This window comes from Coregonus lavaretus (genome assembly GCF_964263955.1).
Source record: "Coregonus lavaretus genome assembly, chromosome: 27".
Lineage (NCBI taxonomy): Eukaryota > Metazoa > Chordata > Actinopteri > Salmoniformes > Salmonidae > Coregonus > Coregonus lavaretus.
The window spans coordinates 38027121-38052525 of NC_140014.1; the positions used below are offsets into that span (position 1 = coordinate 38027121).

At 40.1% G+C, this 25405-nt stretch overlaps 1 protein-coding gene across 2 annotated transcripts in view; it reads right to left on the reverse strand.

The window, feature by feature from the left end:
* LOC311103075 (SAM and SH3 domain-containing protein 1-like) overlaps nucleotides 1-21844 on the reverse strand; it is a 90183-nt gene extending 68339 nt beyond the window's left edge. For both annotated transcript variants that reach the window (XM_084144603.1, XM_084144602.1), the window contains exon 1: nucleotides 20603-21844. In XM_084144603.1, coding sequence (XP_084000729.1) covers nucleotides 20603-21145 — 543 coding nt within the window. In that variant the 5' untranslated portion in view covers nucleotides 21146-21844. The remainder of the gene's footprint in view (nucleotides 1-20602) is intronic.
* Nucleotides 21845-25405: the final 3561 nt, after the last annotated feature.

The following is a 25405-nucleotide window of genomic DNA, read 5'->3' on the forward strand; positions in this document are numbered from 1 at the left end:
CATGGAGGGCTGTGCGGCCCCCCAAAGAAATGCCACCCCACACCATGACTGACCCACCGCCAAACCGGTCATGCTGAAGGATGTTGCAGGCAGCAGAACGTTCTCCACGGCGTCTCCAGACTCTGTCACGTCTGTCACATGTGCTCAGTGTGAACCTGCTTTCATCTGGTCCTCTGTGGTCCTCTGTAGCTCAGCTGGTAGAGCACGGCGCTTGTAACGCCAAGGTAGTGGGTTCGATCCCCGGGACCACCCATACACAAAAAAATGTATGCACGCATGACTGTAAGTCGCTTTGGATAAAAGCGTCTGCTAAATGGCATATTATTATTATTATTTATCTGTGAAGAGCACAGGGCGCCAGTGGCGAATTTGCCAATCTTGGTGTTCTCTGGCAAATGCCAAACATCCTGCACGGTGTTGGGCTGTAAGCACAACCCCCACCTGTGGACGTCGGGCCCTCATACCACCCTCATGGAGTATGTTTCTGACCGTTTGAGCAGACACATGCACATTTGTGGCCTGCTGGAGGTCATTTTGCAGGGCTCTGGCAGTGCTCCTCCTGCTCCTCCTTGCACAAAGGCGGAGGTAGCAGTCCTGCTGCTGGGTTGTTGCCCTCCTAAGGCCTCCTCCACGTCTCCTGATGTACTGGCCTGTCTCCTGGTAGCGCCTCCATGCTCTGGACACTACGCTGACAGACACAGCAAACCTTCTTGCCACAGCTCGCATTGATGTGCCATCCTGGATGAGCTGCACTACCTGAGCCACTTGTGTGGGTTGTAGACTCCATCTCATGCTACCACTAGAGTGAAAGCACCGCCAGCATTCAAAAGTGACCAAAACATCAGCCAGGAAGCATAGGAACTGAGAAGTGGTCTGTGGTCACCACCTGTAAAACCAGTCCTTTATTGGGGGTGTCTTGCTAATTGCCTATATTTTCCACCTGTTGTCTATTCCATTTGCACAACAGCATGTGAAATGTATTGTCAATCAGTGTTGCTTCCTAAGTGGACAGTTTGATTTCACAGAAGTGTGATTGACTTGGAGTTACATTGTGTTGTTTAAGTGTTCCCTTTATTTTTTTTCACTGATGATGAACATGGCGACAAGAATCTTGAGGTGAAATAGTGGGAACGCCAACAAAATAGCACAAGAAGCTCTGCTTATGAAAAGTGTTCGCCCTTTCTTTAAGTGATTACGTTATGCATGGTTTGCATTGCATAAAAACATAACACTATTTACAGTCTATCACAAAATAAGCACCAATAGGGCTAAAAAGAAAATGCATCCCAGTATTTCAATTTCATCGTGCAACTATGAATAACCTACAAATTGCTTATTGTGTATGTCAGAATGGATCAAATAGATTAAAAACACACGCATTGTAAGGCACAGCCTAGAACCCAGCTTACAGTTCATTACACGTGGATGTACTCTACCATTTGCAGCAAGCGTCATACGACTTCTCATGGTAAATTGAAAACATGAAAGAAGCTCCACAGTGTGTTCCAGCTGTGTGGAGGAGGATGTGTAGACTCCGAGAGAGAGAAGGGGTGTGTCCGAAATGGTACCATATTCCCTATACAGTGCACTACTTTTGACCAGGGCCCGTAGGCCTCTGATCAAAAGTAGTGCACTTTATACAGAATAGGAAGCCATTTTAGACGCGGCCTCAGAAGGACGTGAAAGTAGGTCACAATAATATGATGCATTTTTTGCACAAGGGGTCTTTGACCTTTTGTTTTCAGCTTGTGCAATTGGCCACGTGGTGACTGAGGCTGTCGGAGTGATGTTATTACAGCATGAAAGCTGGTCTTGGAAGCTCCTCCAGTCATGTTGACAGACCCTCTCCAGTCCATTCAAGTAGGCAAGACCATCTACACAATTATGCGCCCGTTTTAAGATCCATCCAAGACCATCTACAGTCACAACGACCCTCTTCAGATCTGCTTTATCCAAGACCATCTATGGCTCTGTGTGGGGGAGGCCTCTGACAGCAAATTGGGAATGACTGGAATAGCTGGAGAAGATATTGAGATACTGTTCCTCAAACATACAGTACTCTGTATTTAACCAATGCCAGTGTAAACATAATGGAAGTCAACGTGCAAAGTTCAAGTTTAAAAGTGCAGAGAATCAAAGATTAACCCAGAGACATTGATAGATAAATGTCACATAGTGGCATATATTTAATCGCTACTGTATGCCCTGCAGTGAAACAGACTTAAAGTGCCAGCATATCACACAAATGGGATTAGCAACATATAGATAATCCCCTATACAGTCAGTGATATTCTGAAGCATCTGCTTGGCTTTTATTACATCTTCATTCAACATGTCTCACTTATCCGAATCACTAGCTCACAGCCAAATGCTGCACGATATTTACACATATACAGTATCCATGTCTTACTGTGCTCTTTCACTTGCCCAAAATGCACAAAAGGATTGGAGACTGCTTAGCAGTGAATCAAGAAAGGGGCTATGGTGAAATAGCCCCCAATCTAATGACAATATTCTCTTCCCTCAGTCGCTTTAGCTTAGGTAGAGAGTAGTTTCCGCTTGCCCAGTGCCCTTGGCAACGTTTTTAACTTTAAGACCAATGGGATTGTCTAAAATATGCTAACTTCTCCCGCCCAGTGCCTCGGGCAAGATAAAGCGTATGCACCGACTTACAAAACAGGGTTATTAGTGCTATACCCATACAGCATTTGACAGAGCCATCGATTCATGTTTAGGCCATATTACTTTACCGTGTCTGTCGTAGTGTACATTCCAATCTCATTGTAAACTGTGCCTGGGGCAACATGTTGCCAAGGGCACTGGGCAAGGGCACTAGACTCCTGAGTGGCGCAGTGGTCTAAGGCACTGCATCGCAGTGCTAACTGTGCCACTAGAGATCCTGGTTCGAATCCAGGCTCTGTCGCAGCCGGCCGTGACCGGGAGACTCATGGGCGGCGCACAATTGGCCCAGCGTCGTCCAGGGTAGGGGAGGGAATGGCCGGCAGGGATGTAGCTCAGTTGATAGAGCATGACGTTTGCAACGCCAGGGTTGTGGGTTCGATTCCCATGGGGGGCCAGTATAAAAAATAAAATAAAAAATGTATTCACTAACTGTAAGTCGCTCTGGATAAGAGCGTCTGCTAAATGACTAAAATGTAAATGTAAGACAGAGATGACAGAGATGACGTTTGAGTCACAAGACCACTAGAAAGACGATTACCACCTCCTGGTACATTTTATATACATAAGGGGAGAACGAGTTCATAGTAATGGCTGGAACGGAATAAATGGCGTGTAATCGAACTCAAAACACATGGTTTCCATGTGGCTGATCCCATTCCATTCACTCGATTCCAGCCATTATTATGAGCCATCCTCCCCTCAGCAGCCTCCTGTGATATACTGTATAATGTATAGGCTATAAACCCAACCTGGCCTATTTTTCAGAACCGACAACAAACAAAAAGGCACTACACAAAGTTATATTTCATAAAACTACATCACAAGTCAAAGTGCATAAAACTCCTGAGCAAATCCAAGCCAAAAGGGAAATAAAGTTATTTGTGGATGCACCTCATAAACCGGTGATGATTTGTTGTTGAGCTGCGGAGTATACTACACGTCGTTCTTTTTTGGAATAAAAAATATATATTAAAAAAGAGCCTTCATTTGACCAGTAGAGGCTAATACTCCTGAACACAGCTGTAAATACAGGGTAGCCTAGCTTCACTCAGAATTTCCATTTGCCATGACGACGTCCCCACAAACCGTCCAGATAACGCTTTCGTCATCATCATTAGAGGATAACAGCCAGTGCTCGACTTGGGCAGGAGCTCACCAGAGCGGCGTACCGGCACCTCACATTTTCTACTGCTTGAGCTCCTGATCCGCTTATAGAATATTAGCTCTAAAGTATTGTGGAGCTCCTGCACCTAAAATGTAAAAACAGTACCGGCACCTATTTCAGTCCAAGTCAAACTGATAACAGCACACAGTAACTGTGAATAGTGTGAAATATTGGGTGTTAAAACGCTATCATTGGCTCTCTCTCTCTCGAGAGAGTGACAGTGTTAATTTTCACTTTCACAATTACCATTTCCACCGATATAGTAGTCAGAAGTTAATCACAGAAATAACTTCAGAACTGCAAAGTTCATTCTAAATCAACATCTTCCCAGGGACTTGAACAGAAACTGGTGTGACCTTAAGGGCAATTCCATGGTAACAGAGCGATGCTGAGACTCAGATTTTTCACTTTAAAATGTATGTCAAACAAAAACCAATGATTGCAAAGTTAAACAAACTCTATGCAAAAGGACTACTTTCAATAATATCCACATTTAATTTTTTTTTACTTCAACAGTGCAGATGCAAAGTTTGGTAACAGAATGGCACATCAGAACTAAAACCCAACAATGATAAGTGTACTATATTACAGATTGGGTCTCTTAAAGACTTTAAAATTGCCATGTGGTCTCCCGATTAAATGGGCGGATGGTGCAGTTGATGTGCTTGGTGTACACGTTCCTGAAAAGTTGAATGATCTTGCAACTATCAATTTTGACAGAAAACTTGGCAAAATAGCTAAGATCTTGAAACAACTGTCCATCTATGGGAAAATTACACTGATTAATTCTCTAGTGACATCACAGTTTACATATATATTCATGACTCTACTCACTCCAGGATAATGTAAGTTGTGAGAGCCAAAAAAATATGTATTTTTATTTGGAATGGAAAACCAGATAAAGTTAAACGGGTATATTTATATAATGAACATGAGTTTGGAGGGCTAAAACTATTAAATATCAAGGCATTAAACCTCTCTCAACGCTTATATTATACCAAAACTATATCTAAATCCAAACAGGTTTTTATCCAGTAGGCTACTAAGAGAGGCACATCCGATGTTTAAAAGGGGACTCTTTGCTGTTATACAGATTAAAACTAATCAATTTCCGGTGGATTGACAATGGAACCCTGTTTAAAGTATCCTCCTTTATAAATGAAGCTATACAAAGTTGGCTACAATTCCAATGTTATCCTCCAGAAGAGGCAGAAGCTATATTACAGTACATAATGTGGCAAAACCCCAATGTACTGATAGAGAATAAACCAATTTTCTTGGAGACGGTATAAAAGAAAGGTATCATGTTAATGAATTACATCGTAAACAACAAAACGGTAGAATTATGTCATACAACCAATTAATCCAGGTGTGTGGAGATGTATGCGCAATAAATTATAACCAACTCATCGCAGCTCTGCCACAAAAATGGAAAAGGCAATTACTTAAAAGAGAAATAAATGAATTAGTTTGTTTGCCACCAATTTAAAATCATAAATGGCTTAAAATGACTACTATAAAATGGTAAAATGTATCAGTTTCACTTACGGTCAAGAGGGTTGACAAATTTGCCACATAGAATTAAAGAACAGATTTGCGATGTCCCAATACTATGGCATCGGGTTTATGAACTGATATACAAAACAACAATTGATGCATACATTTGTTATTTTCAATTTAAGCTATTATATACAATTCTAGCTACAAAAAGAATGCTCAGTATATATACGGGGTATTCAACAGTCAGACCGGTGCAGACTCTTGCGGAAACAGAATCAATAGAGCATCTTTTGGTACTGTCCACCTGTGGCTTGTTTTTGGAGTCAGGTCCAGGTATGGTTGTTATGCCATAATATCAAGGTGAGGGTGGACCTGCAAACTGTATTGCTGGAGGATTTTGAAGGACCAGTCAGTCAATAGGAAATATCATTGTGCTCTTGGGTAAAATGTATATTTTGGGGGGGCAATTTCAGCAGAAATGTTGCAGATGGGAAGTTCAAGTCCCTAGTGAGACATCATGGGAGAATGGAGGGATGTATTGTGAGAGGAAAATGGTAGAATTAATATTTATTTGGAAAGACTGGTTGATCTGTGGCTTTCTGAAGGGTGGAATTGATGAGTGTTGGAATAATTGTATTATTATTATTATTATTATTATTATTATTATTATTATTATTATTATTATTATTATATACACAAATGTGCAGTATAAATGTTTGAGGTCCTCAAATCAGGGGTGAGGATGGGATTATTGTATGTTTTGTGTTTCACTATTTATGTTTTGGTTTCATGCTGTGAGCGGTGTGTGTGCTGGTCCTGGTGGTTATGGGTACGCTCACTTCCATGCTCGCTTTTCCGGCCCTTGGAAAATCCCTTTGGGCCGGGGGCGGGGCCTTGCCGCCGACTCGGGGTGGGCGCACCCACTGACCAGAGAACCCACTGATGGGAGTAGCCATTTGTATTGTATTGTTTTTAAAGAACAAAAAAAGATAAAATAAAAAATATATTGGAATTGCCCTTAATGTAAGTCCATGTAAATAAGGAAAAAACATATTTCATGACTGATCTATCCACTTAAACAAAGATGTTTACATACCTGCTTCTATTTTGCTTATACAGTATAAAACAAATGCACGCCAACATTCAACTCCCCCAATAATTCAATACCTTATGAAATATGCATAGTATAAATAAATGAAAACAGGACTAATGTGTGGAAACAGAGGAGTGCGATCTGGATTCCAGTAATGGCGCTTAATCTGCAGTATGGCCCCTAGCTGTATTAGAAGCTGCTTTCTGCTTCACCGACTGAAAACGCTCTACTATATCAACTCTCTAACCCTGCTAAAACGGCCCATCTCAAAAATATATCTCTGGGGGAGGGGGGCGAGAGAGAAAGAGCAAGAGAGAGGGGAAGAGAGAGAGGGGAAGAGAGAGAGGGGAAGAGAGAGGGGAAGAGAGAGGGGAAGAGAGAGGGGAAGAGAGAGGAAGGAAGAGAGAGAGGAAGAGAGAGAGAGGAAGAGGGACTCCATTATTAGTGAGTAGGGGAACTTGACCAAGGTCATTGTAGCAGGCCTCAAACACACAATCACACAGAGGCTGCCTGGCAAGCATCCCAAATGGCACCCTATTCCCTACATTGTGCACTACTTTTGCCATTAAAACAATGTATGTTTGCCATACTGGAAGTCTCACAATACACAAAACTACATTCTCAACTGAGCAAGATGCAGAAAGGGGAATACAGTCAAGAGGAGACAGAAGAATTATATTCATAATGAGTAGTTTACTGAAAAACCTCACGTCACTTCCATAGGGCACTCTGACCATGACCTCCTTTATATAAAGTGAACCTGACCTCCAGTGTATCCTGGTCAGAGAGAAGCATGAACATATTTGTCTCTACATCATATACAGTAGGTCTACTTAAAGCTGTTAATGTCAGCACAGGGATAGTAATGTACTAGGGATATTAAAGTCCTGTCAGTCACACTGCTGCGAGGCCATTCAAACTAAAGGGTTCATTGACTGAAGGTGTCTGCAGGGTAGTGAGCAATGACGTGTATAAACCCTGGATGACTGACAGGGGGCGCTGTATTGAAGCCACCGCGCAGCCATCTTGGTACACCTCCTCCATTGTAAAAATTAAATGCATTTATTAATGTCTACATTCGTTTTTGACATACTTATTCTATTAGACACCTTAATGCATACTTGTAAATTATATTATGTGAGCTAAACATACAAATTAAAACATATAAACACATTTTCCTTAAAGCATTGGCTTGGAAGGACTACCTCTGCTGGTTCTTTGGTTTGTTTCCCTTACTGTTTCTCTTGGAGTGTTATGTTACTGTCCCTACTACAACAACAAAAATACTTAAATACATGTCATTTTGTCCTTGAAACATTTAATTGAAATACTGTAGAATTCCATTCATTCCTATGGAGGACTGATCCTACTGGGGAGTGCCAATATGGCCGACCGGTGGCTTCAAAGACTATCAATGGCCAATACATAGCACCAGCAATCCAGGGTTTATATACAGTGGGGAAAAAAGTATTTAGTCAGCCACCAATTGTGCAAGTTCTCCCACTTAAAAAGATGAGAGAGGCCTGTAATTTTCATCACTGGCCTAGCCAGTCTCCAGATCTCAACCCCATAGAAAATCTTTGGAGGGAGTTGAAAGTCCATGTTGCCCAGCGACAGCCCCAAAACATCACTGCTCTAGAGGAGATCTGCATGGAGGAATGGGCCAAAATACCAGCAACAGTGTGTGAAAACCTTGTGAAGACTTACAGAAAACGTTTGACCTGTTTCATTGCCAACAAAGGGTATATAACAAAGTATTGAGAAACTTTTGTTATTGACCAAATACTTATTTTCCTCCATAATTTGCAAATAAATTCATTAAAAATCTTACAATGTGATTTTCTGGATTTTTTATTCTCATTTTGTCTGTCACAGTTGACGTGTATCTATGATGAAAATTACAGGCCTCTCTCATCTTTTTAAGTGGGAGAACTTGCACAATTGGTGGCTGACTAAATACTTTTTTCCCCCACTGTATACACAGACATCATTGGTAGTGAGGCAGTGTTACAGACCGACTAGGCGACCACTAAGTGATTAAAGGAGATATGAACGGACAGTTCTTAAAGCATTTGGCCTTTTAAAACGTCCTGTAATTCCAACATCAGGGACCAATGCACGGTAGCCGTGACCTTAACAGGTCAAAGGTCATGGTTTATAATCTTCCTTAACGTTACACTGCTGCATCAGAGACCCGGCAGGAAGCTTATTGTTCTACAGATCCAAACTCCCACGTCCAGGGTTTACAACAGGCAGAGTGTCGGGATTCAATCCCATGCAGATTAATGACCTGCACACAGACAGACAAATATTTCCCCCAGACAATTTAAAGACATTTTCGCAGACATCACATTTACTGTTACTGCAGCGGATGTGGGCTCAAGCAGAAATCCCCTTTAAAAAGTCAGTTGCAGTGCAGACGTTTCAGTGTTTGTTTGAATCCTGACCATATTCCAAGAGAGACCGTAAGGAAAATGAAACAAAGAACAAACAGAGGTAGTCCTAAAACATTGTGTCAGTGCATATTGCTTTATGCGACAATACACTGTGCATTACTGCGCAGTGATTTCAGAGATGTCTAAGGAATATATTATGATATTCTTACTGGGAATATTTCTAGGTGCTGACTGAGTCTTGTATAATGTAAGTACAGTTCTAAGAAATAAAGTCACTGACCTATATCTGTGCATTGAAGAGAATATAAAGGGATACACAGAAAGGATTCACACTCCTTACATTTTTTCCCTTTGAGCATGGTGAAGTAATTTGGATGGTGTATCAATACACCCAGTCGCTACAAAAGATACAGGCGTCCTTCCTAACTAATTTGCCAGAGTTTGGATGGCAAAGAAATTAACTTTATGTCCTGAATACAAAGAGTTATATTTGGAGCAAATCCAACACATCATTGAGTACCACTCAGTGTTTTCATATTTTCAAGCATGGTGGTGGCAGCAACTAGGAAGCTTTTTTAGGATAAAAATAAATGGAATAGAGCTAAGCACAGGCCTTATCCTAGAGGAAAACCTGGTTCAGGCTGCTTTCCAACAGACACTGGGAGACAAACTCACCTTTTCAGCAGGACAATAACCTAAAACAAGGCCAAACTGGAGTTGCTTACCAAGACGACATTGAATGTTCCTAAGTCGCCTAGTTACAGTTTTGACTTAAAATCGGCTTGAAAATATATGGCTGTAGCAATGATCAACAATCGCTGCCAAAGGTGATTCTAACATGTATTGGCTCAGGGGGTTGACCACTTACTTATCTAATCAAGATAGTTTTTATTTTTTTGTACAAAATGTTAGAATTCTTCTTCCACTTCGACAGAATATTTTGTGTTGATAGCTGACAAAAAGAGACTATTCAATCCATTGTAACAACAAAATGTGGAAAAAGTCAAGGGGTGTGAATACTTTCTAAAGGCACTCACACTAGAGAATCTGCACCTGGGTTTTAGATCTAATCAAGCGCACATTGTTTAAGATTATACATAGCTAAATATTTATTTAATTTGGGATTAAATTGATTTAGTTCAGTACCTGTTTAAGAGAGCCAAGAAACTACAACTTTTCAAAATGTTAACATTGTTTTTAATCTCCTGCGATGCACTTTCCAGCCGGTTCCCTGTCTGTGGGTGTTTCTTCATGGTGGAACAATACTAAGCAGGCCTTTAGAACCTTCATCTTCCCCACCGCATATAAATCAGGGCAGAAGAACAGCTAGACTACTGCTATTCACTCATAGGCCATTGAATTGAGAAAGGAAAAGTGCACTAAGAGGTTGGTCTTTAAAGAGTTCTGAATGCTGTTTTAGGGGGTGCCTATAGAGGTAGGAGGCTCAGGTTAAGCTTCCTTTGGATCAAGCACCTAGGTTGTGTCCCAAATGGCATCCTATTTTCTACATAGTGCACTACTTTTGACCAGGACCTGATGCGGTTGTTCAATAGAAGACTAGTGCTGAGCCATTAACTGAAAGAGCATTTTTGTCAGATATATATATTTTTTTTACATCTAATTGACCGACTTTGGTTCTATTATTTGAATGCCATTTCATTCGGTATTTTTCCTGTGAGCTAATATTCAAATATTACTGCCCACTACACAACTGATATATTTTATTATTGTAATACAAATAAATGATGGTTAATAAGCAGTAATGGGCAGTCACTACTATCATGGGACTTTTATTAATTGTTTTATTATGTGTTGTTACAGCATTCAATCCACATAATGCATTTGTAAAAAATAAAACATCCAAAATCTTTTTTTATAATCTAACCGAACAGACCTCAAAAAGCACTTATCGCTCAGCACTCCTAAACAGAGAATATAATTCCTCTCAGTCTACTCTGTGATTGCAATCCCTTGCTCTACATCTGCTCAGTTGATAGTGTAGTTTGTGTATTGCGTGGGACTGTAACAGACATCTTTGGTAGCCTACCTCCAGAAAGGCAGCCGATTCAATAACAAGAGTGTGCTGCTGGTTGCAGTTAGTACCATACAATATAGTGGGACTGTGCCAATAAGTGACATATGAAATGCATTGATTCACCTCAACTAAAAAAAACACCTTTGACAAGAACCCCTGGAAAGGAATAAATCTTTATTTTAATTTTTTAAAAGACTGCTTAAAAATACATGTTATCCCTGCAGGAGGGACTGTACCCAAACAAGATGTGATTTGTGGCATGACGAATAATCATCAAAAACAGGCCCCAAACCATAAAAGCAAAAGGCCAGGTATGACTTGTATGCAGACTGACTAATGCACTGTGATGAGAGGTAGCCCTCTGGCTTTACACCGCAGACACGTGCTGTCTGCGTTGCCATGGTTAAATGTCACATACATGTAGCGCAACATGAGAAACACAGGAATGGCTTCCTGTCACGAGCACCTCGATCAGACCAGGTGCATTGATTGACCTGGCAGAAAGTCTAAAGGCTGCTATTCAGCCATGGGTCCGTCCCTCACTAAAACACTTCAGACAGACAGAGGTAGGCTACATTATAATGTCTGGCAGGCTATAGGCCTACTAGTAGGGCAAGGATGACACCAGTATCCCCATCTTTTTTTCATGGCAAAAACCTGCTGTCTAAAATATTGTGTGCTATAGCTAGGAAAATAAATACATGTGACTCTGGATGACATCATAATGATATTTGGTCAGATGCGTCGTCATTTAAACATGCACAACTCTTTCCATTTGTCTCTGATAATGGATATCCCCATTGCTGCACCGGCTCTCACATATAGCACAGTATAACCCAGTAGCCAATAGCTGTTTTAAGAAACACATGCAAGTTAAACAAGACAAAAAAAAAGTCCATTGAATCCTGTATTTGTTTTCTAACAAAGACATCTGTCTGTCGGTTTCTATAGAACTGTGTGTTTGTGAGGTCCTATTTAGCCAGACTTTATCTTGGGCCAAACTGTATAAAAAGAGCCTGCTGGTTCTGTTTGTCCTTGCGTGCCTCAAGAAGATCAAAACAGCCCAACCCTTCTGGAGGAAGACTTTAGAATTGAGAGAACTCATTCCAATTCTATGGTAGAACTGTTGTTAGCCATTCTGTTCTAAGAATGTGCCAGACTACCAGTCCAGTGCAGCAGAGAGAGGGGTTCTGGGCTAGTGTGTCCCATTGTTGTGACAGAGAGAAAGGGGGAATGTCCCACCAGGGGTCTGGTGGGACAAACAACTTCCCATATGCTGCCTCACATTGGAATGACAAAAGGCAAATATTTCCGTGTCAATTCATCTGAGAAATCTCACTACGTACATTGTTAAGTCCTTACAAAACCCCAGAAAAACACCAGGTTCTCTACCACGCCTGCCTGCATGTAGAGAACCAAAGGTTTGACTGGAGTAGAGGGAATGAAATCAGTTAGAACAAACTTCAACAAGGTCCCTTTATTGCACATTTCAGCTAAAACTAACTGTACGGACTATTTAATGCGCTCTTAGTTCTCAAAGTCTTGTCTTTGTCAAAATAAATGATAAAAACCTAAACAAAAGTATTTCTACACAGATGAACTTCGCTGAGAAAGTGGAGTCCGAGGCTGCGGTCGTATTACTTGGATGGAGATGAAAGCTATATGTTTTAATAGCCTCTTTAATGCTTGTCGTTTTCTGTAAGACACATTGTCCATTCCAGACGCCAGGCAGTAGTTAGGTCATTTACAAGGGCATTTAATTGTATTGATTGTTTTCCCCCCAACAGTCACTAATAGGTTGGCTGCCTGGCCATGCGAACTGACCAATGGCTGCAGAACAGACTATTCGCCTCCCAAATGGCACCCTATTCCCTTTATAGGGCCCACAGAGCTCTGGTCAAAAGTAGTGCACTATATAGGGGATAGGGTGCCATTGGCCCACAGGGCTCTGGTCAAAAATAGTGCACTATATAGGGGATAGGGTGCCATTGGCCCACAGAGCTCTGGTCAAAAATAGTGCACTATATAGGGGATAGGGTGCCATTGGCCCACAGGGCTCTGGTCAAAAATAGTGCACTATATAGGGGATAGGGTGCCATTGGCCCACAGGGCTGGTCAAAAGTAGTGCACTATATAGGGGATAGGGTGCCATTTGGAACGCAGACAGGCACCAAATTACAGGGCTCTGTTAGGATTGATTGTGCTATGCTGCTATTGAACGCATCGAAACAAGGCAACGGTTGGGAATTACAACACACAGATCAATTTTTCATTGATCAAATTAGGACGGTGTCCAAACCAGCAGCATGGACTTTATAATGCTGTCAGATAGTGAGAATAGATCTTATTACAAGCCTATGTAATAACAATGCTGATTTTTTTTACCCCATCACTAGCTGTTACCATGCTAAAGTCTAATAACATGTGTTATTATTTTGACTAAACAGTTCTGATTCATCCCTTTATCCCCAACACATCCCCTTCCATAGAATTAGAATGAATCTAATTCTAGGATTCTAACGATTTTAATTTGACCTTTCTCTGGTTGTAGAAAGCATTGGTCATTCTAACTGGCCTGTACCTATATCTGCATCATCTAACTTAATGGAATACCATGGTCTTTTGTCCTGGTTTCGTGAGGAATCCCCGAATGAAACTTCTGACCCGAAAGGACACAGTTCCAAAATGCTGTAATCAGAACATGGATCAATCTCTGTTGCTGTTCCTGTGTCCTTTTCCAAATGCCAGTTAGTCAGATACAAAAGAGCAAATAACGGCAGATTCCTAAGAATAAAGGTCATCAGAGACCATCCCAAATAAGTTAGGGTAGCATCATCAAATTAGGCCTATCTAGTAAACCACAAACGCTGTGATTATGGCAGACATCTTTGACATAACGTCTGGCCCCTATTCTTTCTGCCTCTGACTTCTCCACTGTTCTGCTCCTCTATTTAACGTCTTGTTTTAAAATCCTCTATGGAATCTATCAACTCTGCCAACGATTGGGCTGACTAAACCGTCTGTGCTGCAATTCCACGTCAGCTTAGCCCGGAAATTCTCACATAGTATCTTCATTGGGGAGGAAGGATGTTTGACATTATTTGTCATTTTATGCCCTTTGTAGACCTCTACATGCCTCCTGTTAGACCCTATGATCCATGAACCGTACATGAGACAGACAACATATTGGTGTCATTATACTCCTTATAGGGTGATCTAACATATGGAGTATGTCTAGATTCTGAAACACAAATGTTCACATTTATGAATATCTCAAAAGTACCCTTTTCGAATTTGTTCATTTTAAAAAGACATTGTTCGGAACAATATACTCTACAAGTACATCAAATTTGCTGAATGTGCAATCCTAAAGGAGGGCTGTGATTGGTTAGTGATCTATAATGTCGATTTCGATGTTAAAAGTATCAGATAGCCCACTCTGGAAATATGATGTGTTTGAAGAGTATATTGTTCCAAACGATGTCTAAGAATAAGCAAAATCAAAGGGTGCTTTTGAGATATTCATATAAAAAACTATTTCATAATCTAGACATACTCCCTCCATATGTTAGATCACCCTATAAGGAGTATAATGACACCAAGATGTTGTCTGTCTCATGTACGGTTCATGGATCATAGGGTCTAACAGGAGGCATGTAGAGGTCTACAAAGGGCATAAAATGGCCACTTTCCATCATGATTTTCTCAAATTGTTTGCGATACAAATGTAAAAAAAAATCATTTTCCCCAATGAAGTTTCTGTGTTGCCAACACATTCGGTGATACCAAAAATATTTTACGCCAACACTGGCATGGAGTCACCCTAACTAAAGGACCAAAAAGTAACACTTTTAGTCAGAATCAGTTTGCCTGTGCTTCCATACATATAGAAATGTCAGTAACGAGTCACAGTGTCTCTCTGCACTTAGCAGTTTGTAGCCTCAATCTTTCACTAACATGATGTACAGTGCCTTCAGAAAGTATTCACACCCCTTTACTTTTTTTTGTGGTGTTACAACCTGAATTAAAAAATTGACTAAATTTAGATTTTGGATCACTAATCTACACACAATATCCCATAATGTCAAAGTAGAATTTTGTTTGAAATGAACAAAACATGTCTTGAGTCAATAAGTATTCGACCCCTTTCTTATGGCAAGCCTAAATACGTTCAGGAGTAAAAATGTGCTTAACAAAATCGCATAATAAGTTGCATGGACTCAAGTGTTCAATAATAGTTGTTAACATGATTTTTGAATGGCTACCCCATCTCTGTACCCCACACATACAATTATCTGTAAGGTCCCTCAATCGAGTAGTGAATTTTAAGCACAGATTCAACCAATCAGACAAGTAAGGTTTTTCAATGCCTCGCAAAGGGCAACGATTGGTAGATGTGTAAAAATAAAAGCAGACGCTAAGTATCCCTTTGAGCATGGTGAAGTTATTAATTACACTTTGGATGGTGTATCAATACACCCAATCACTACAAAGATATAGGCGTCCTAACTAACTCAGTTGCCAGAGAGGAAGGAAACTGCTCAGAGATTTAACCATGAGGCCAATGGTGATTTTAAAACATTTAGAGTTTAATGGTTGTGATACAAGAAAACTGAGGATGGATCAACAACATTGTAGTTACTCCACAATACTAACCTAAATTACAGAATGAAAAGGAAGCCTGTACAGAAAACAAATATTCCAAAACATGTATCCTGTTTGCAACAAGGCACTTAAGTAATACTGCAAAAAATGTGGCAAAGAAATTAACTTTTTGTCCTGAATACAAGCGTTATGTTATGTTTCGGGCCAATCCAACACAACACATTACAGAGTACCACTCTTTATATTTTCAAGCACGGTGGTGGATGCATCATGTTATGGGTATGCTTGTCATCGTCAAGGACTAGGGAGTTTTTTTTAAGGATACAAATAAATGGAATACAGCTATAAGCACAGGCAAAATCCTCGAGGAAAACCTGGTTCAGTCTGCTTTCCAACAGACACTGGGAGACAAATCACCTTTCAGCAGTACAAGAATCTAAAACACAAGGCAAAATCTACACTGGAGTTGCTTACCAAGACGACATTGAATGTTCCTGAGCGGCCTCACCCATCTACACACAATACCCCATAATGATAAAGTGAAAACATGTTTTTCAAAATGTTTGCACATTTATTGAAAATTCAATACAGATCTCATTTACATAAGTATTCACACCCCTGAGTCAATAATTTGTAGAAGCACCTTTGACTTTTTGGAACAGTCTCTAAGAGCTTTGCACACTTGGATTGTACAATATTTGTCCATTCTTTTTAAAGATTCTTCAAGCTCTGTCAAGTTGATTGTTGATCATTGCTAGACAGCCATTTTCAAGTCTTGCCATAGATTTTCAAGCAGATTTAAGTCAAAAGTGTAACTCTGCCACTCAGGAATTAATCTCCCAGTGTCTGGTGGAAAGCAGACAACCTGGTTTTCCTCTAGGATTTTGCATGTGCTTAGCTACAGCCTGTTACTTTTTTTATCCTGAAAAACTCTCCAGTCCCTGACGATTACAAGCGTACCCATAACATGATGCAGCCACCACTATGCTTGAAAATATGGTGAGCGGTACTCAGTAATGTGTTGTATTTGATTTGCCCCAAAAATAACACTTTGTATTTAGGACAAAAAGTAAATTGCTTTGCCGCATTTTATGCAGTATTACTTTAGTGCCTTGTTGCAAACAGGATGCATATTTTGGAATATTCTTATTCTGTACAGGCTTACTTCTTTTCACTCTGTCAATTAGGTTAATATTGTGGAGTAACTACAATGTTGTTGATCCATACTCAGTTCTCATATCACAACCATTATCCTCTAACTGTTTTAAAGTCACCATTGGCCTCACAGTGAAATCCTTGAGCGGTTTCCTTCCTCTCTGGCAACTGAGTTAGGAAGGACGCCTGTATCTTTGTAGTGACTGGGTGTATTGATACACCATCCAAAGTGTAATTAACTTCACCATGCTCAAAGGGATATTCAATGTCTGCTTAAAAAAAAAAACTATAGTTGCCCTTCTTTGTGAGGCATTGGAAAACCTCTCTGGTCTTTGTGGTTGAATCTGTGTTTGAAATTCACTGCTCGACTGAGGGACCTTACAGATAATTGTATGTGTGGGGTACAGAGAAGGTAGTCATTATTATTGCACACAGACTGGAGTCCATGCAACTTACTATGTAACTTGTAACTATGCACATTTCTACTCCTGAACTTTAGGCTTGCCATAACAAAGGGGTTGAATACTTATTGATGCAAGACATTTCAGCTTTTCATTTCTAATTGATTTGTAAAAATTTCAAAAAACATAATTCCACTTTGACATTATAGAGTATTGTGTGTAGGCCAGTAACAAAAGATCTCAATTTAATCAATTTTTTATTCAGGCTTTAACACAAAATGTGGAAAAAGTCAAGGGGTGTGATTACTTTCTGAAGGCACTTTAGGGGCAATATGCAGAATAAGTGATCTAGTGTGGTCCTCTGTAGCTCAGCTGGTAGAGCACAGCGCTTGTAACGCCAAGGTAGTGGGTTCGATCCCCGGGACCACCCATACACAACAACAACAAAAAAGTTTATGCACGCATGACTAAGTTGCTTTGGATAAAAGCGTCTGCTAAATGGCATATTTATTTATTTAGTGATTCTGTCTCTTTGCAGCAGAATCTGCAGAGCTGAGATGGTTGTGTGCCTTATATACATAACATTCTGTTGGTGACAAGAACTTTGTATAATAATTTAAATTGAAATACATTGTAATCTGGATAAAGGCAAAAAGGCTATATTCTTTACAAGAACTGAGCCATTCTTACTAACCTACTGGAGAACCAGTTCGGGTTTAAGTATAACTTTTCTATGCCTGAAGATTTTAGTGAGTGGTTTAATGTTTTAATATTTAAAATCATTTTAGCCACCCCAAACTCATATTCATTATATAAATACGCACGTTTAATTGTGTCTGGCTTACCGTTCCAAATAGTGAAATAATTTTTTTTACGATTCGTCTGGGATAGACAGCGCCAGAAGTAAACTGTTATATGACTAAAGAGTTAAATTGTGGTGATATTTCCATAAATACAGGTATTTACCTCTTCATGGTTGCAAGATTGTCTATTTTTGACATTTGTTGTAGCGAGTTTATTTATATTTTTAGGGATATGAATACCAAGTATGTTTCCTTCACCATCAGACCACCTTATTGGTAAACTATAGGGTAATGTAAAAGTTGTCTATTAATGATCCAATACGTAATGTGGTACACATATCATAATTAGGTTTTAGTTCAGAGAGGCTAGATAAATGATCTAGATCCTCCACTGTGCAGTGATCAAGATTGGGGACTTAAGAGAAGTCTTGAGTCATCGGCACACATTGACAACATTGTTTAACTCCTCTTGACAGTTCAATATTTTGAGAAGTAACCTTTATTTAATATTTGACACTTGGGGTTACTATACATACTGTAACTAACCCATCGTATAAGAGATTCTACTAAATAAATAAAATAGTCCAGCAATTTATATATAAATTCTAGTCATACTTTATCAAAGGCCTTTTCAAAATCTGCTATGAAGACCAGGCCTGGTTTCTTTGGTGTTTCATATTGTTTCAAGTAATTTTCTTACATTATCTCCAATGTATCATCCATGTAAAAAACCTGTCTGATCAGGATGAGTAATATCAGATAAAACCTTTTTCATTCTATGCGCTACCCATTTTGCCTGGATTGTTGCATCACAACACTGAAGTGTAAGGGGATTCCAGTGGTTAAACAGATTTAGATAAAGCACTCAAATTAAAATGTAGTGTCAACATAACCGCCTATTGTTTCACAAAAATGTATCAACAGCTGATCATTAGACTGGATTTTGATATCCTACAGAAAGGATTTTAAAACGATTTTTGGGAAAGGAGAAATGTGATTTGTTTATGTGTCTGAGTGAGATGCGCTGCAGGCAATGGGTCCTCTTAGGTGGGTGGGTGTGTGTGTACGAGTTAGCCAATTCTCTATGTCCATTCAGAAAGTTTCCTAAAATAAGCCTGTCTGGACTTCATCTTGTTAAATCAGAAAGAACTGTAGGCAGCAAGCGTCATGATGGTCAGCATGTGCGAGGAATGACGACAGGTGCCAGTTGAGTTTCCTTTCTTATTAAAATGGGGTGCAACTGAATGAACCATAGCCAAGGATGAATAGCCTATCGTAATATTCCGTAGCATAGGATTCCCATTACTGTGTCCTCTCTAGCCACTTTGAACATTTTGCCATTGAGAATGACCGCAGCAGCTTGGGTGACGTTATGCAAATATTTCTGGAAAGTGGAGGGAAAAAACGCATCATGTGAATGGTTTAGTGCGTCTGAACCTGTATTTTTTTCAGAATTCGGCCGAAAAGATCGCAATGAAGTTGGTGATAAACTGCATTTAGGCGACCCAAAAAAACGTTTAGGCTGACCGCCCAAGGATTTCAAATGGCAGAAAAAACCCTGGTTAGTAACTGATACTCTGTGTTCTCTCTTCATTCTATAGGATGCTGCCTGAGACTGTAGCCTAAACATGCAGCCTAAGCAGGTATTCTTCATCTGTTGTAACAGCTCAGCTCCAATAAGACTTTCTGGAGAGGCAGAGCCATTTTGGACAGCCATATCTGGCTCACCGATTCTGGAAATCAAACTCATTCATTGTTAATATGGTATAGGTCTAACCCGTATCCACTGACACAGAACCAATTTTAGAACAGCACGAGACAGCAACCTAAATCAAAAATCTACCAAACCCCATACTGGAGAACAGGAGTTGGCCTTTGCTGCAATGTGGTGCTGATTCCAATTACTAAATAGACCAATACTTCACACCACAATGAAGGGTAAAGTCAATACTAAAGTCTGCAACTGCAGACACCGCCTCGCTCTCTGACCGCGAATACCAGCATCAATCTGAGGGGACGTACACAGAGCATCTGTACCGTATGTGATGTCATCAGTAAAGAGACACCATACTCTGTAAAACATCTGTCAGAGTAAAGGGATGGAATGAGAGGTAGACATAGATAACCTATCTGAATACTCTGTGTGTCCGTTCCAAATGGCAACCAAATGGAAACTATTCCCTATTTAGTGCACTACTTTTGACCAGGTCCCATAGGATTCTGGTAAAAATGTGTGTACTATGTAGGGAATAGGGTGGCATTTGGAATGCACACTATGTCTCCGTCTCCGTCTCTATGGTGGCAGACAATGGAACCTATCAGTTTAACCAACAGTAAAATACCGTTAGGTAACAATGATAGCTGTTACTTAAGAAAGTCTGAAGGATATGAGCTCATTACCCCAGCCAGGGCAATAATGTGTCCCATAGGACTTATAAATGAAATGGACTCGCACAATAGAGCATTGCTTCAATAGAGCATTGTGTCCGTCAGACCTACAGGCCCAAAATCATTTCTGAGTAGGTACATTTATAAATGTGTATGTGTGTGTATTAAAGTCCTCTGACTGGCCATCAGGCCTCAAGCGGTAGTCACCCTGACTCTGAAAGTGTCCGAGCACAATTGATTGTAGACAGCAACATCAAAGAAATTGGCCATACTATTCATCACAGCAAGCACAGAGGGATGAGTGTGTAATTGTATGTGACAGTCTATGATGAACAAACATTATAATAATCAACATCAATAATGACACATAGGAGCCTACCTTGTGGGTGTACGGCGGCTCACTGAGGTTGATTCCATCTTTCACAAGTTTATCCCTGATCAAGATCTTCAGTTTCAGTTTGGGGTAAGTCACCAACTCTTTACAATCAGTGAAACTCAAATTGTTGTTTTTAGGACATGATGACTCTTGGTGACATCTTTGGTGATCCCCAATTCCAACTTCCTCCTGGTTGGATACTGTCCATGACCTTGACCCTTGGAGTTCATTCTCCCGCTCTGTGATGTGCACTGTGTTGCCCAACGAGGGGATACAGGAAGAGGGGTGCAGGGGGTTCAGAGGCTCGAGGGTGAAGTAAAGACCTGGAGCTTTTTTCTTCTCCTGCTCTTTCAACTTCTTCACTGCGTTGAGCAACTTTTCTCGGTGGTGCTGGACGTGGACCCCTATGGCGTCCAGATCGGGGTCCCCAATTTGTTTACAAACTTCGAGATCATCGTATCCATTGTCCACAAACCCCTCCAAATATTGAGGCAGCTGAAGAGTCTGTAGCCACTCGTAGACAAGGCCGGGGCCGGTGCGCATCATTTTGACATACGTAACGATGAGCAATAATTGGCATGCATAGACTATGTTACAAATGGTTCCGTTATCTCCAAAATATAAACCTCAGGAGCGGCGGTATCCTTGACCCATTTTTACATCCGCCACCGCCTCTGTGTCATTCCCAGTGGATCCAAAATTACAAGCTCATGCAGAGATTATTAAACTGATGAAGAATACAAAACGAAATCTATAGAGCCGAGTCTACTACTGTTACAATAACAAATGAACGTCATGTTAAACGGTACAATACTGGTGTTCCCAAAAAAATATTTTATTATGAATGGACCATCGCGTCCAAAAATCCAACCTAGCAGGTGTGGTCTGGTCATCAATTAATCAAAGCAGGTGAGAAAGAGAAGGCATGATATCCAACCAAAGAAACACAACATATACAGGAGTTTAACAAAAAAACTGAAGGAATTGTGCAATAAGTGTCCTCGAGCTGAATTTCCAACATTCTTTGTTCCTCACCGCTTTTGTTTGTTTCATTGCTACTGTTTCGAAAAGGGCAGCCCTGGCGCGGCAACGTCCAAATGCCGTTGTTTTCATCACTCAGTGATCCAAACTTCAGAGTGGCGGTAAATGCGAGATAAAACGCGTTTCACCGCTTCTTAACTGTAGGCCTAGGTCCGAATAAACCTGTTGTAGCACATGGTGCAAAGCACCTTCTCTCTCCCGGGATTGAATTGTGTATCTCCGGCTAGAGTTGCTTCGGAGTCCCATTCAATTCAAGCGTATTCTGCTTCGCGCTTGTTTCAAAAAAAGAAAAGGCAATTGAGCATTATCTGTACTCTAGCGCCCTCTGTTCGACATATACCGCAATTGACTGATTAAGTACATGTCAGATCAATCAATGCTGAAATTGTCGGCCACTGAAGTAAATCAATTCATATAATTTATTAGGCTATTATTTGATGGTTTGCATCAAGTCTGTTAGAGCTGGGCTAGAGCACAAGCGTGCAACCAGTAGCTCTCCAGGAGGACTGTTGGACCCCTGTGATGATGATTCCTGTGTTTTATGAACCCTTAAACCATGGAACATGTAATGGGCATTTTGAAAAACAGACGCAAATACAATTTGTTTTACATTGATTTTATTTCCATTGCACAACTATATATATATATATATATATATATATATATATATATATATATATATATATATACACACACACACTAAACAGAAATATAATCACAAGATGCAACAATTCCAAAGACTTCACTGAGTTACAGTTCATTGAAGGAAATCAGTCAAATGAAATAAATTCATTAGGCACTAATCTATGGATTTCACTTGACTTGGCAGGGGCACAGCCATGGGTGGGCCTGGGAGGGCATAGGCCCACCAACTGGGGTGCCAGGTCCACCCACTGGGGAGCCAGGCCCAGCCATTCAGAATGAGTTTTTCCCCACAAAAGGGCTTTATTACAGACAGAAATACTCCTCATCAGCTGTCCGGGTGGCTGGTCTCAGACGATCCTGCAGGTGAAGAAGCCAGATGTGGAGGTCCTGGGCTGGCGTGGTTACACGTGGTCTGCGGTTGTGAGGCCGGTTGGTTTTTGTGGGTATGGAACATTTCTGGGATCTTTTATTTCAGCTCATGAAAAATGGTAGCAACACTTTACATGTTGTGTTTATATATACTGAACAAAAATATATACACATACTGAGTATACAAAACATTAAGAACGCCTGCTCTTTCCATGACATACACTGACCAGGTGAAAGCTATGATCCCTTATTGATGTCACTTGTTAAATCCACTTCAATCAGTGTAGATGAAGGGGAGGAGACAGGTTAAATAGGTATTTTTAAGCCTTGAGACATGGATTGTGTATGTGTGCCATTCAGAGGGTGAATGGGCAAGACAAAAGATTTAAGTGCCTTTGAATGGGGTATGGTAGTAGGTGCCAGGCGCACCGGTTTGTGTCAAGAACTGCAACGCTGCTGGGTTTTTCACACTCACCAATTTCCTGTGTGTATCAAGAATGGTCCACCACCCAAAGGACATCCAGCCAACTTGACACAACTGTGTGAAGCATTGGAGTCAACATGGGCCAGCATCCCTGTGGAACACTTTTAACACCTTGTAGAGTCCATGCCCCGACGAATTGAGGCTGTTCTGAGGGCAAAAAGGCAACTCAATATTAGGAAGGTGTTCCTAATGTTTGGTATACTCAGTATACTGTGTGTGTGTGTGTATGTATATATATGTATATATATATATATATATATATATATACATATATACAGTGCATTCGGAAAGTATTCAGACCCCTTCCCTTTTTCCACATTTTGTTACGTTACAGCCTTATTCTAAAATGGATTAAATAAAAAAATGTCCTTGGTCAGGGAGGTGACCTTCCTGATAGGCCGTATCGAATACATGGCTATTTCAAGCCTGTAAACACCAAACATCATGCATGTGCAAGATAATATTTTAGGACATCAAATTTGTTGCGACCTGACTGAAGGGCTTCTAGTGGCTTAAAATATACTGGGAGCTCATTCAACAGACAATCTCCAAAAACTGGATATAACTGAATCTGAGATGCACACATTAAATATATCACCAGAAATGTTTATTTTCATGTTTGAATAATGGGCAATATGTACAAGCATTGTTTTGGAGACACATTTTTTATCTTAAAATGCACCATTCTATTCTTCTTACATTATACATTAAAAGTATTTATTTGCAATATATTGAAATTAAAATTATATACTTTCTTCTGAAATATATAAATATATAAGAATATCATTAACGGGCAATGAAAACTATTCTGAAAATGAAGTCAGTCAGTATATTACTGACGAATGACACAGTTAACATGTCCAACATGTTATCCTTCAGAGAAATTAACAAGAAAAATGAAAAATAAAAACAACAAACTTATACTGACAAAAGTGGTTCAAGGTAGGAAAAATAGTGCAGAACCACTCAACAGCTCAGCAGTATGAGTACGGTCAAATCCGGTCAACTGAAAATCCTATTTTCCTAGGTCTTCTGCACACTACAGTTTGTAATAAACGTACAAGATTATGGAGTGACAAGAAAGGAGAAGCTTTTCCACACTGTATGATCAGGCCTATAGAGTTATGTAGATATTATCACAACCAGACAGACTGTTGGAGTTCGGTCAACCAAGACGACAGTTTAAAATGAAGGATCCCAAATGGCACCCTATTGGCTCCAAATAGGATCCCTATTCCTTATGTAGTTTTGACCAAGGTGCCATTTGGGTCACGTCCTGTGTGACTTTGCCCAAACCAGCACCATTAGATTTGTCTCCAGTTGTCTTGTCCCACTACTTGTTTATATACAGCTGTTGGCAGCCACCTGGAGTGAAAACACAACATTCTGTCTCTTATTTGGAAAAGAAAGAACAAAAGATAAATGATTCTACCTCAACACAAATGGCAGCATCTCCTTGCACGTCGAAAAAAACAACTAAATCAAATAGTCACACTGAAAAACACCATTAAGGAAGAAAATAAAAAAATCTCAAAACATCTTTTGAAATATACTGCATCTGTGCTGCAAGTATAAATATATGTGCCCATACACATATTCCTGAATATATGTACTTCGACAAACACAGAAACACACATACATAGGTAGAGGTTAGCATATACAGTACCAGTCAAAAGTTTGGACACACCTACTAATTCCAGGGTTTTTCTTTATTTTTACATTGTAGAATAATAGTGAAGACATCAAAACTATGAAATAACACATATGGAATCATGTAGTAACCAAAACATTGTTAAACAAATCAAAATATAATTTGAGATTTTTCAAAGTAGCCACCCTTTGCCTTGACAGCTTTGCACACTCTTGGCATTCTCTCAACCAGCTTCATGAGGTAGTCACCTGGAATGCATTTCAATTAACAGATGTGCCTTGTTCAAAGTTAATTTGTGGAATTTCTTTCCTTCTTAATGCGTTTGAGCCAATCAGTTGTGATGTGACAAGGTAGGGGTGGTATACAGAAGATAGCCCTATTGGGTAAAATACCAAGTCCATATTATGGCAAGAACAGCTCAAATAAGCAAAGAGAAACAACAGTCCATCATTACTTTAAGACATGAAGGTCAGTCAATACGGAACATTTCAAGAACTTTGAAAGTTTCTTCAAGTGCAGTCGCAAAAACCATCAAGCACTATGATGAAACTGGCTCTAATGAGGACCGCCACAGGAAAGGAAGACCCAGAGTTACCTCTGCTGCAGAGGATAAGTT